Raw genomic sequence first — 12704 nt, 5'->3', positions numbered from 1 at the left:
AGTAGGGATTTTGCAGCTCCATTCTCTGAGGCTGAAATCAGATTTAGGATCTTGAGCTGAGCAGGTGGACATTGAAGCCTGAAGTGAAGCGGATGAAAGACCAAAGGCTGAAGGCCAGGCCCTTGTAAGAGACATATCTGCCCTAGCCAAAGTCCAGAGACTGTGCAATGTTCCCCAGTCACAAGGTGATTGATGCTGTTGCACCCCTTCTTCCCAACAGCACAGGGCTCTGAGCACAAACAGCCCCAGGGAATTCCTGCATTCTCATAGTACCGAGCAACAATAAGGCCCCTGTTCCTGCTGAAATTGCTCAGGCAGCACAGGAAGGAATGTCCCTTTTTGGAACACAGTGCTTCAAGTGGCTCTTGATGGTAAGGGGTCATGACTCAGCAAAATTTGAAGCCTTCTGCTAGACTAAGGATGCTTCCCCTGGCTTAAATGGGTTCCTTTGGCCAGAAGAAGAGCCACTGAGGCTGGAGGAACAGTCCTTAGGCTGGAGCGAAGCCTTACACTTGGCTGACCAGCAGTAGGATACCTGCAAGTGAGCCACCTTTGGTTTCTTTCCTAGTTCTTCCTTGCTCCTGTGATGTGCACACTAAGTCATAGGTGTACATCTCAAAATTCAAGAAGTTTGCAGTTGCCTCAAAGAGCACTCCAGAGTATGCAAATGTTTATTCAGCTCTCCTGTGTTCTCAGATGGAGTAGAACTGGCAGAACTCAGTACTTGAAGAAAAGGCAGACTGCAAGAATTTTCCATTCTACTTTTCTCTTTTTCTTTCCCTTGCAGGTTGCCCAATATATCAAATTTGAAATGCCCGTCTTGAAAAGCTTCATTCAGAAACTTAAAGAAGAAGAAGATCGAGAAGTGAAGAAGCTGAAACGCAAGTAAGTTCTTCCTTGCCAGGGAGGTGGAACTAGTGGCTTCTAGTCCTCAAGGTAAAGAGTTTTACAAGTGCCTTACAGCACAACAGCAAAGGACAGAATAATTCTGGGGTGTTTTCACAGATCACACTGATGGTGCCTTCTGGCCTCCTACTGCAGCATATCTTCTCAGAGGTCTGTCCTATTGTGTTTAATGGCATTTGTTCTCAAATGCAAAGGGGCTTGTATTTATGGTTTTATTGTATATTTTGTTTTTATATCGGTCATTTTTACCTGTTAGCTGCCGTGAGCCCGTCAGGGGAGGGCGGGATACAAATATGATAAATAAGCATTCGTAGGATCATTTTGCTTTAAGACTTTTTTGCACTATGTGTATGTATACATAAAGAATGTATTATAGTCTCAAATGTCCAGGAATCTGTTACCACCTGCTCAGAGAAGCATGGAATGGCAAGTATCTCTGACACTTAATTTTTCAAGGCCTTCTTTTCCCCCCTCAAAGCGGCTTAATTTTTGAAGGCCTTCTTTTGTCTCCTCACAGCCACCAGTGTGAGAATCAATACTATGTGAGGCTCCCAGCCATTTTCCCCTTTTTATTTGCTGCAGACCAACCTGGCTAATTCTGTGCAATTTTTTCCAAGGTATTCAGTTCTGCGTGTAATGATTGAGCGGCGGTTAGAAGAGATCTCTGAAGGTCCAGTCACAATGTGAAGCCACCGTCCATGGAGAACTGTGCTAGAGCTTGACATCCAGAAGAGAGACTTCTCAAAGATTACAAATGCCCCGTGACAAGCAAAGAGGTTGATTCTTCCCTGCAACTGAACTTAGACATGGAACTCACTTTGGTTGTTGTCTCATCCTTGCTCTCCAGTTGTAGAAGGTGAACTCAGTGGGATCTGTAGATGTGGAGGCCCCTGAGAATAAAATGTGGGGCATAAGCTTCAGAGGAAAGTTACCACTTCTGTCTTTTGCTGATGAGCTTTCCAGAGGTGACTGTGGCTGCTTTGGGAAGCAGGGTGCTGGGTTAAATGCTCTTTTGCGCCTGATCCCTATGTTCTTAGAAGGCTGTTGGTCATAACTGTGTCTGGATACTGCCTCTTTGTCAAAAATGTCAGCCTGTCCTTCTCATCACACTTGTCTGTTCACCAGTAAGGTTTAGAGGGAAGCCTGCCCTGTTGACATTCCTCCCTCCCCTGACCTAATTAGGTGTTGATGTTTTCCAGGGTCCTATTATGATCCTCACCTCAGGAGAGTCTACTACAGCTCCATCCAAACCACAGGATGCTGGGAGTCCTCAAGCACCCGAGGGACTGGGGCCTCTTCTCTTGTTTTTTGTAAGCCTCCAAAGCAAGCTTTTCCACTTGTTTGGCAGAAATGCTACCCCAAGTGGGCACAGATGGCTGGAATGGCTACTTTCACGCATGTTGGATAGGGCACTTTACCAAATATTTGCAATTGGATTTTCCTGTTTCACACTGGAAAATATAGTTGCAAAAAATTGCTAAAGTGAATTTAGAGTGCTTTATCCATCATGTAAGAAAGCTGCCTAAATCTTGATCCCTTCCACAGACACCTCCCCAAGCACCTTTGCATCTGTCTCCAGGTAGTTCTCTCAAGTCCTTTCTCACACCACGCTACTTTCTTTGAGAAGAAGCAATAGAAGCCGAAAAGCCCAAGTGGAAGGTTTGAGGCATTCATCTTGGTCCGAGAACTTGCTCATTGGGTTGACTTTTGCATATGGCCAAGGTCATTGGTCTGAATGGTTCTCAGTGAGGTGTGGGAGAGGCTCTGGATCATTGTCACTGACAGCCCAGGTTCCTTACTCCTTGCGTTGCTAGGATAGGTTGCAGGCAAAAGGAGCATCACCACTGCTGATGACCTGAAGGGGGCATTGCAGCTGTCAGCAGGAATGAGGGGGCCCAAGAAGCCAGAAGGATTTCACCTAGTTGCTCAGTGCAGTCTGAGCCACTGCAAACGGCCTGGGTATGCTGGACCTCTGACCTAGCATGCCGTTGCTGTTCTTTACAGTGAGATGGGACATGTACAGGAGGGTTGGACAGACCAAGGGTACTCTCCCGAAGTCTCATCTTCCCCATTTCATACCATGTGTGACCCTTCCTCAGGAACACCAGTATTCCTGGCCAGCTTCCTGCTTCTACACTTTTGATGCCAATTGTTTCAAGCTATTATATGAGCTTGCTAAAGGCTTGGATCTCTTTGCTTAATTTGCAGAAGGGTGATGGTTGAATCTTGAATGAGTTTAAACTTGAATACATCCAAGAGCAAGGCGTAAAAATCTTGCTGTGAATCTCACCCTTCCTGTGGAAATCTCTTTGCCCTGTAACTGCACTGATCATTGAAAATGGTGGCCCTGGACAGGACTTGAGTGATTAAATACGATGCTGACTCTTGTAGTACTGTTTTCAAGAACCTTTTTGCATTCGGTCTATATTAAGGTCATACCCAGGGATATTGGCAGTAGCAGATGCCTAAAGAAGCATTACCTCTTGTTTAGCAATGAAAACTAGAGTGTTCTTTCCCCTTTTCTGTTTGAGTAAAAGAAGCAAGAAATCAGGATTCTTGAACAGGACTTAGAATGGAAGAGTATGCAACATTACTTGCAAATGTGTCTGTGTGTCTATGCATGCATGAGCCCAGAGGGTTTATCCCTGTCCTCACTTGCTGTTCCTTCCTCCTGATTTGCACTCCAAGCTGTTCTTCCCTGCCCTGCCAAGGACTTCCAGGTGTTCGGTTACCCTCTTAAATGGGGTGGGGGGAGGGAGGATATCTGCAACTTTTTATAATTAAAGGGCCAAACTCCATTAAAATTCAGCACAAGAAATCAACAGAGAGCCAGTATAAAGTGTATTTGCATAGCTGAAAAGTATACAATTTAAACATTACTGATAATTGATATATCAACCATCCATAAAATTCCTGCTGCCCAAACACTGGTTGTTGCAAGTCCTTTATTAGGAAGCGGCACATACAGAATCTCAAAATAAGCAATAAATACACGCAGCAGCATCCCATGTGACTGCGTTAGTGCACTGGCATTAATTGCACTAGATTATGGCAGATGTTCACCTATCATTTTGCTTTCTGTAAAGCATCTTTAAGTCATCTCATAATAAATCTTTGCCTGCTTTTTCCTTTATTCTAGTATCCCCTCCCTACAGTATACCTTAACATTAAGACTTCGTGTTAAGACTCCATGTTCTTCGAGCCACATTTCTTTCTGTGCTAAGTCATGTATGGTTCTAGAGCCAATCGTTGCTGACCCCTCCTGTGACAGGTGCCTGAAACCCTGCTGGTTGTCAGAAATATCTTTGCAAGGAGTTGCAGTGGGGAAGGCGCTGGGGGAGAGATGGTCTTGCCCCTCCCTTAAGTAATGGAAGTGGCCATCAGGTTTAACTGCTGGTTTCTTCTTGTTATTCCCCCCCTTCTGGCCTCTGATTATTTTGTGGTCCCTGTGGAATCTTGTTGACAAAAGAATTATGCAGATAAAGATCTGTTTTTACCACCCTGAAAAGAGTAGTTTTCCCAGTGTTTTGTATTACAGTTGGGATCTTAAGCATATTTACCGGGAAGTAACCCTACTGAGTGCCACAGGTCTTACTTCCGAGTCAGCCTGCTTAGGACTAGTCCTTTGTTCTCTCTCTTTGCCCTTCAACTAACCCTATAACATCTTTTCACTTCTAAATTGCACTAGATTGATTGTAGATATTTCCCCCTTCTGTTTCTTTCTAGTATTATCTATGCCAAATATCATACGCACAGGAAAATACCAGCAATAATTTATATATAAATAATGTTATTTTTAGAAATATTTGAAAATAAACCAGCTCAAGAGCAGCCTGACTTTTTACTAGTGACCTGTTTGGAGCGATCTCCAGCCTTCCTTTGTGTAGGTCAAATAGCACAAACCTCTTTGCCCTTGTGATTTGTTACCTTTCCACTGTGTTAGTCCAAATGTACATTCTGTTCCTTTAATGTTATCAGCACTAGTCTTGTTTATTTGTTTGGCCATGGATCTAAGAAAGGAGTTGTGTATCATTTGAAGCAGATGTCTGATGTATGGAAAGCAGTTTGTTAGAGTTCCAAGCATGCGCCTCTTATAGATATAATTCGTATTGTAAAACTGGTTCTCATTACTATGTCTGAGGGCTGGTTCATGCATATATCGCTTGATGAGTGTATGAGCTGAATGTATGAACTGGCTTGAAAACCACAGGTTAGATCCAACTAGCTTTTTCAGTTAATCTTGCCCAATTCCCCTCTTTATTGTTCCCATCACTTATTTCATGTCTTTTGTCCATGTAGTTCCCATGAGCCCCAGAAGAGCAAATGCTCACCAAACGACAGAAAAACTGGTTAGATACAACCCACAGTTTGAGTTGTCATGACCTATGGTATTTGCTTGCGATGTCATGTGACAAATCCACAGGTATGTGAACCAGGACACTGTATATGAGATAATAAAAAAAAAATTTCTGCCTGTGCCAGCTTATTTGCACATGCAATTCCTTGGTTAACGGTAGCAAACAAGGAATATGTATGAATCAATAGTCCCATCTTGAATGCAGACCACTGTAAGAAGTTCTACATACTAGGCAAAATGAACCACAGTTCCATAAAGTGTCCTTGTGGCCAATGTGTAATGGGTCTCTGTTGCACAGAGTAATTACCAGGGCTTTTTTTGTAGCAGGAACTCCTTTGCATATTAGGCCACACACCCCTGATGTACCCAATCCTCTTGGAGCTTACAGTAGGCCTTGTACTAAGAGCCCTATAAGCTCTTGGATGATTGGCTACAGGGGTGTGTGGGCCTAATATGCAGTGGAGTTCCTGCTACAAAAAAAGCCCTTGTAATTACCTTAATGGAGGGTTCACATTAATGTAGAATGAAGAAATGATCTCTAAGCTCATGTAGTAGAGAGCCTGAACTGTAAATTGAGAGGGGCCCAGATCAAACTTTTAATCTGCCATGAATGTAGGCCATGAAGGCAGTCTTCAGCAAGCAGTAATTTCTTGGACTTATGCTGCATTAGATAGTACCGTACTACCTTGTAAGGATGACTGAGATAATGCACGTGAAGTGTCTGGAACACTTTAGATGCCTGAAAAATATGCTAAATATGATTATTCCCTGGTGGTTAGTCATATGATCTAAGCAGACCTGTGGAGGCAGCTCTGGTAGGCTGGGTAGAGGTCTGGAAACAAGATCTCTCTTCAGGCCCGCGACCTGTGTCCTGCCACTCTGCTCAGCAGAATTTGAAGCCTTCCTCCTGCCTAAGGAGCCTTCCTCCACCTTAGGTGGCACTTCCACTGGTGGAAGTACCACTTCCATTGCAGGAACACTCCCTAGGCTGAAGAAAGTGGCAAATGTCACTAGGTAAAGTGACTGGAAACCAGTGAACATCACATAGGCAATCACATCTAGAAGAAGAATCTCTGTAAGTTGCAACTCTTAGATAATCTGCCCATGCTTGGAGGGGGACAATGATACCTTCTGCACTCCCTGCCTTCTCAAGGGGTAGGGTGCCCAGCAAGCACTGAGCAACCAGGACTTCCCTGGACTACATGGCCCATGATGCTGCAAGATTCATACTCTGAGCACAAGTAACTGCTTTCGCTTTGGATACAGTAATGAGCAATGTGCCAGAAGCAGCTTTATATGTACAGGAGTAAAGGCTTTGTATATGCAAAAGTAAAACTTTTCTTGGAATGTACCATTCAGGCTGTCTGAATGCACCCCTCCACCTTAAAAAAAGATACGTAGCATATGCCACACTAGTATTCCATGTGAAATGAGTTAGAGAAAAATACAGGTATGCAAAGTGGACATCCTTATCCCTGCCAGCCCAAGTGGTACCGTTCAAGACAACCTTTATCCCTGGATTCTTCTGAATGGCTAAATGGGCCTTGGTCTGCTGAATGTAGCAGTGGAATGGGTGCTCTTTCTGGTTTCCTCTCTTTTATATACAGGATTTTTTTGATGTCAGACAAGATCTGTTTGGAAGAGAACCTTTTTATTAGAAACTGCTGGTATCCATCCTTGGTGAAATGAGTTGCAACATCAGATTTGCAACAGGAAAAGCAATATCTTTTTCTGAAGCAATGCCTGTTTTTTCAATGAATGTTGTAGCCTTCAGAGTTGCACAGAACTATTCTTCGTCATACTGAAAGGAAATTGTCTGAGCCTGCAGGGCACTAAGCATATGAAATGCAAATGTGTGTGGAATCTCCGCCCCCACTCAAATATGTATAGCCTAAAACATCTGTCGTTTTTTGTTGAGAGAATGAGCAATAAGCTGATTGATAAAAGAAATGTTGGCTAGTGTTCCCATGTTAACCTGTAGTATGTTCTGAATTCCCATTTTAGATGTTTTGAAAAACTTACCAGGGTTTGTGTTACAGAGGGAAACAACAACATCACTGCAATGTGGCAGATGTCTTTCGATCATGAGTCTGATGATGTTTTATTGTTCAGTACTATTCCATAACAGTTCGATTAATAGTGTAAAGCACATGCAACAAGATTATTTTGTTTTAATTAAAAAAGCACTTTGTGAATAGAAATGTATCAGTGATGTTGAAGTCTGTTTCTTTTGTGTGGGGGGGGAAAGTGAAACAAAGGCCCAAATAAAGGGTATGGTCTAGAACTGGGCTAGGAGCCATGGAAAGTTTGAGGCTATATAAGGGGGAAGGGGTGGAGGCTCTACTCTGGGAGAACTGGGTTTGATTCCCTATTCCTCCACATGCAGCCAGCTGGGTGACCTTGGGTCACCCTCACTTCTGTCAGCTGTTCTCTCAAGAGCAGTTCTCCCAGAGCTTTCTCAGCTCCACTTACTTCACAGAGTGTGTCTGTTGTGGGGAGAGGAAGGGAAGGAGATTGAAGGGTGGGGTTATAAATCCAGTCTCTTCTTCTTCTAGATTGGAGAATTCAAATTAAGCCCTGGACAATGCAATAGGTTGATGGCTGTCATCAACTGAATTGACTGGATGTAAAACAGGCTTGTACAATACTCAAGGCATCAAGCTAACTGTAGTTCATCATCCAAGTAGTTTAGTAAGCTTCCAGCTCTTTGCTGGACTTGGAAAAAATCTGACCGTTGAGCATCTGGCAGCCTAGGATGCCTGGCCCCTGGACTACATTTGGCCTGGCTGGTCACACAACTGTATGTGCTGGGGTTGAATTGGAGCAGACTAGGCTCTTTTTGATCAGTCAGGTGATGATGAAGCTGCGGGCTTGCTTTTGTTCCCTGCTGGAGAGCCCCAACATCCCCTGACAATTGCATTAGCCACTGGCATGGAAGGCAGCTCCACCACACCACCCTCCTGTAGGCAGAGAGCGGTTGCTGCTGCGGAAGGTCTCCACCTCTAAGTGGCTGTTCCTGGGGCAAAGTAAGTGAAGCTGATTCCCCCCCCCCCCCTTGATGACTGATTGAGATCAAAAGTTTTCCAGCTCTCTTTGCAGCTCATGGGATGTATTTATGTGTGCTTTCTTTTCCTCTCAAGCCCCCACCTAAGTGGTTTCCCCAGTTTGCACTGATTCCCAGCCTCTTGTCAGGATCCATAATGGCATAATGGTGAGAAAAGAGGTGGTTTAAGTTGGGAGGTCATTGGCTAAAATCCCATCTTGTTTGCAAAGTAGGTAGGAGGTTTCAGATGAGCATCAGTTTCTCAGTCTCAGTAATGGCCTGCCTTACAGGCTGTTGTAAGGATTCAAAGCACTGAAAGTGTTCTATGATTGCCAAAATTCAGTTTACACCAATGTAACTGAACCTGCATTCTGTTTTCGTGATAACTGCTCATCTGTAGTCCCCCCCCCCCCATTTGTATAACAACTCCCTCTTTGCATGTTCTCCATTGTGAGCACTTAAGAAATAAGCTGATACAAATTACTATACATGGATATTATAAGTGCTAATATTATTTCACATGTTATAGTTTGGTCCTGTTTCTGGAGCTCATAAGTGGGAAAACACCATTGGGATAGGATACTGCTTTTCTCTGTTGCAAGAGATTTTCTGTGTTGCAAGAGATTTTCTGTGCTGCCATAAAAGTGTGTAAGGGTTTGATCTCCTCCCTCCTGGGATCATTTGGGCTATTGTAAATCTTGATCACATGAGCAGTGTGGGGAGCTGCTAATGGGGCGATTGCTCAGCACTTTCCCAGTTCTTTGTTCTGCTTCTATTCCTGGAAGGTTCTGCCATGTCATTTATATTTATCAAAGCTATCCTGATAGCCCACCCCCCACCAGTCCATCCAGGGCTGTTGACCAGTAAACTGCCTTCCATCAGGAAACTAGTATTTGGATCTGCCCAGATCTCCACCAGCATCTAAAGAAGTGAACTTTATTCAGATGTTACTATGCTAGTCTTTGTCACTGGACTTTCATTTTATTTTGCCGGCTATCATTTTTAAATTTTCACTGACATCATCTATGAAGTTATCTGTGCCTTAGACAAGACAGGTTAGAGTTGGGAATCCACGGATCTGTGTCCTGCTGATGGGCTGAGACCGTTCCAAAGGCTGGAAGGTTGTGTTTTCCTTCTAGAGTCCTTCTGAGAGCCAGTTTGGTGTAGTGGTTAAGTGTGCAGACTCTTATCTGGGAGAACCAGGTTTGATTCCCCACTCCTCCACTTGCACTTGCTGGAATGGCCTTGGGTTAGCCATAGCTATTGCAGGAGTTGTCCTTGAAAGGGCAGCTGCTGTGAGAGCCCTCTCAGCCCCACCCACCTCACAGGGTGTCTGTTGTGGGGGGAGAAGATATAGGAAATTGTAAACTACTCTAAGTCTCTGATTCAGGGAGAAGGGCAGGGTATAAATCTGCTCTTCTTCCTTCTTCTTCCTCCTTCCTCCTCCTCAGTATATAGCTCCAACCTCACCCCACCCCCAGCATTTTGTTTCCCCTTAACCTGACTCTAAATCTTGATTTCAGCCAAGATAGTTGGCTGAATAACATTGGGATTTTGGCCTGGTGTGTGTGTAGCTCAGCAGGTATGATATTTTATAGCATTCCTGCTTAGTCCCTAATTTCCCCTGAAGTGAGAGACTGATTGAAATCTAGAGGTGGTCCTAATTCTGTCTAGGCTCACTTTTTGCATTGCTGAGCACCAAAATAGGGGCAATCCATTCCACAGAAGTCTTGTAAGAGCTTTTGATATCCCCCAAGCAATCTTGAGAATTGTGGTAATGGTAGGGTTGCCAAGTCCAATTCAAGAAATATCTGGGGACTTTGGGGGTGGAGCCAGGAGACATTAGGGGTGGAGCCAAGATCAAGGCTGTGACAAGCATAATTGAACTCCAAAGGGAATTCTGGCCATCACATTTAAAGGGACGGCACACCTTTTCAATTCCTTCCTTCCATAGGAAATAATGAAGGATAGGGGTACCTTCTTTTGGGGCTCATAGAATTGGACCCCCTGGTCCAATCTTTTTGAAACTTGGAGGGTATTTTGGGGGGAGGCACTAGATGCTATACTGAAAATTTGGTGTCTCTACCCCAAAAAACAGCCCCCCCCCAGAGTTCCAGATACCTGCTGATCAATTCTCCATAATTTTCTATGGGAATAAATCTCCATAGGGAATAAAAGAGTTCCCAGCAGACATTTCCCTCCCCTCCCCCTGCTTTCTGATGACCCTGAAGTGGGGGGAGGGTCTCCAAACCGGGGGATCCCCTGCCCCCACATGGGGATTGGCAACCCTAGGTTATGGAGAGCTGGGGGAGGCAGGGGTGGACACTCTCACACCTTTCCTTGTAGAAGGTTTCACATACTAGATCAGGAGTGGTTAAATTTGCTTAATATAAGAACCACACAGAATAAATGTCAGATGTTTGAGAGCCACAAGACATGAATGTCAGATGTTGGAGGGAGGGAGGAAGATGAGGAGAGGTGGAAAGAAAGCAACTTTAAATGCATTACCCCAGCTGGCTGATGGGGTGGGGTGGGGTGGGCTTTGAGAGCCTTGCAATATGTGGCTCCTGAGCCACAGTTTGGTCACCCCTGTACTAGAGTCTGTGCTTGTGTGACATGGTACAAACTTCAGCATCTTGAGAATCTTGGATTTCATTTTTTCAAAAACAAGTTTTATGCTGGCAGAAATTAACTGAAGAACATGTGTCCATTAAGAGGAGTGCTCCTATTAGACAAATTCCTGGTGATTTGGAGTGTGTGTGTGTGCTGGGGGAGATGGTGGTGCTCAGTAACACAGAGTCCACCCACCACATCAGACATTTTCTCCAAAGGAACTGATCTCTATAGGCTGGAGATCAGTTTAATTGTGAGAGAACAGACCCCATCTGCAGATTGGTAACTCTTCTTACACATGGGGCAAAGTGAATTCCCACACTCTCCATGTGTGCGCTCTATAAGCAAGACAACATTTTATAGAAAATTAGCAAAATACTTTGGGTTTGGGGGGAGGATGTGGACAGTTCACAAAGCCTTGACCTTTTGACATATTATGCTGAGCTGCTTTTGGAATATTCAGATCCATGCATTCTTAACCCTGCCCATGTTGCCCATCCTCTATTTTTATTCCAGGTGAGGTGCAATGAGAAGAATGTGGACCACCTGGTGTTGGATCGTAATGCTCCTGATTGCTGTTTTCAGTGATGCTGCCACTTGCCGCAGAGGAGGAGGAGGAAGAAGTGGTGGTGGCAGCAGCAAAAGTGGAGGGTCATCACGTGGGGGCTTCCACTCCCTGCCAAAGAGCAGCAGCAGCAGCGGGCAAAGCTCCAGCCGTCATGCAAAGCTGGCGGGAGCAGCGGCTGCAGGGGCAGCGGTGGGCTACGGCCTGAGTTCTCTTGGGAGGTCTCGTTATTCCCGAGGAGGACAGAGCTCTTCAGGGGGGAAGCAGATGGCCCAACCTGGATTCCAGAACCCCAACTGGTCAGACCCCCTGGCAGAAGGAGAGCTCTACAGCAAAGCTCCTAAGGGGGCTAGTGTGGGGATTCTGCTGATGACCTTCTCCCCAATAGTGTGCGGGGTCACTTACATGGTGCTCCAGAGCTAAAGGCAGAGTCACACCCATCTGTTACAGCCAGGAGAAGAGTCTGGGTGGTGCAGATTTTGGTTTGGTTTGCTGTGAGGGCTGATCACTTCCACTTAGATGTTCACCAGTGGAGGAAGGAAGCAAACAGGCAAAGTCAGATTAGAATTTGTGGCGCACGCTTTACAGTGGTGTGAGAAGATTGCTGTACACTTTGAAGAAATGAATACCATGCTGTTGGCGTACTGGCAAGGAAGGAGGGGATTGCATTTAATTCTAGTGCTGGGGCTCAGGCTCAAATGAGGGCTCTGTAGGGTTGCCGTTTCTGGCTTGGGGCATGCCTGGGGAAGGTGGAGTTTGAGAAGCAGATGGATGCATGCCATCAACTGCAGAGGTGTTGTGCCATTGACAGCTGCTACTTCCTCCAGAGGAACTAGTCTCTGTCACCTGGTGATCAGTTGTCACTCTAGGAAAACTTTGGGCCCCACTTGGAAGTTGGCACCTGTAGTGGTCTACCACATGCCCTAACAGGAAACCATAGCTGAGGGGTAGAACACATGGGTTGCATGTTAAGGTCTCAAGGAGTCCCTGTCATCTCTACTTAAAAGTGACTTGAGCAGTTTTAAGACATGCATTCACTGCCCAAAACCCTGGAGTGCTGCCGTCAGTCAGAGGAGATGGGGCCGAACTGCATGGGCCAGTGGAAAGCAACTTCGTAGACTCAATGCAAAATGTGGAGGGACACAGTGCAGCTCTGAGAGGAAGGTAGGCACTCAGAAATTTATCACTGTTATAGTTTCCGCTCCCACTGAAGCAGAGGC

At 45.1% G+C, this 12704-nt stretch overlaps 1 protein-coding gene across 1 annotated transcript in view; it reads left to right on the top strand.

The window, feature by feature from the left end:
* RASSF2 (Ras association domain family member 2) overlaps nucleotides 1-7468 on the top strand; it is a 40633-nt gene extending 33165 nt beyond the window's left edge. The window contains exons 10-11 of the mRNA XM_060251787.1: nucleotides 788-885; nucleotides 1524-7468. Of these exons, the coding sequence (XP_060107770.1) occupies nucleotides 788-885; nucleotides 1524-1593 (168 nt within the window). The 3' untranslated portion in view covers nucleotides 1594-7468. The remainder of the gene's footprint in view (nucleotides 1-787; nucleotides 886-1523) is intronic.
* The last annotated feature ends 5236 nt before the right edge of the window (nucleotides 7469-12704 follow it).

The sequence above is a fragment of the Heteronotia binoei genome, chromosome 12, assembly GCF_032191835.1.
Source record: "Heteronotia binoei isolate CCM8104 ecotype False Entrance Well chromosome 12, APGP_CSIRO_Hbin_v1, whole genome shotgun sequence".
Lineage (NCBI taxonomy): Eukaryota > Metazoa > Chordata > Lepidosauria > Squamata > Gekkonidae > Heteronotia > Heteronotia binoei.
Note: the sequence above shows the minus strand (reverse complement) of the source record. Positions and strands in the feature narration are given on the sequence as shown.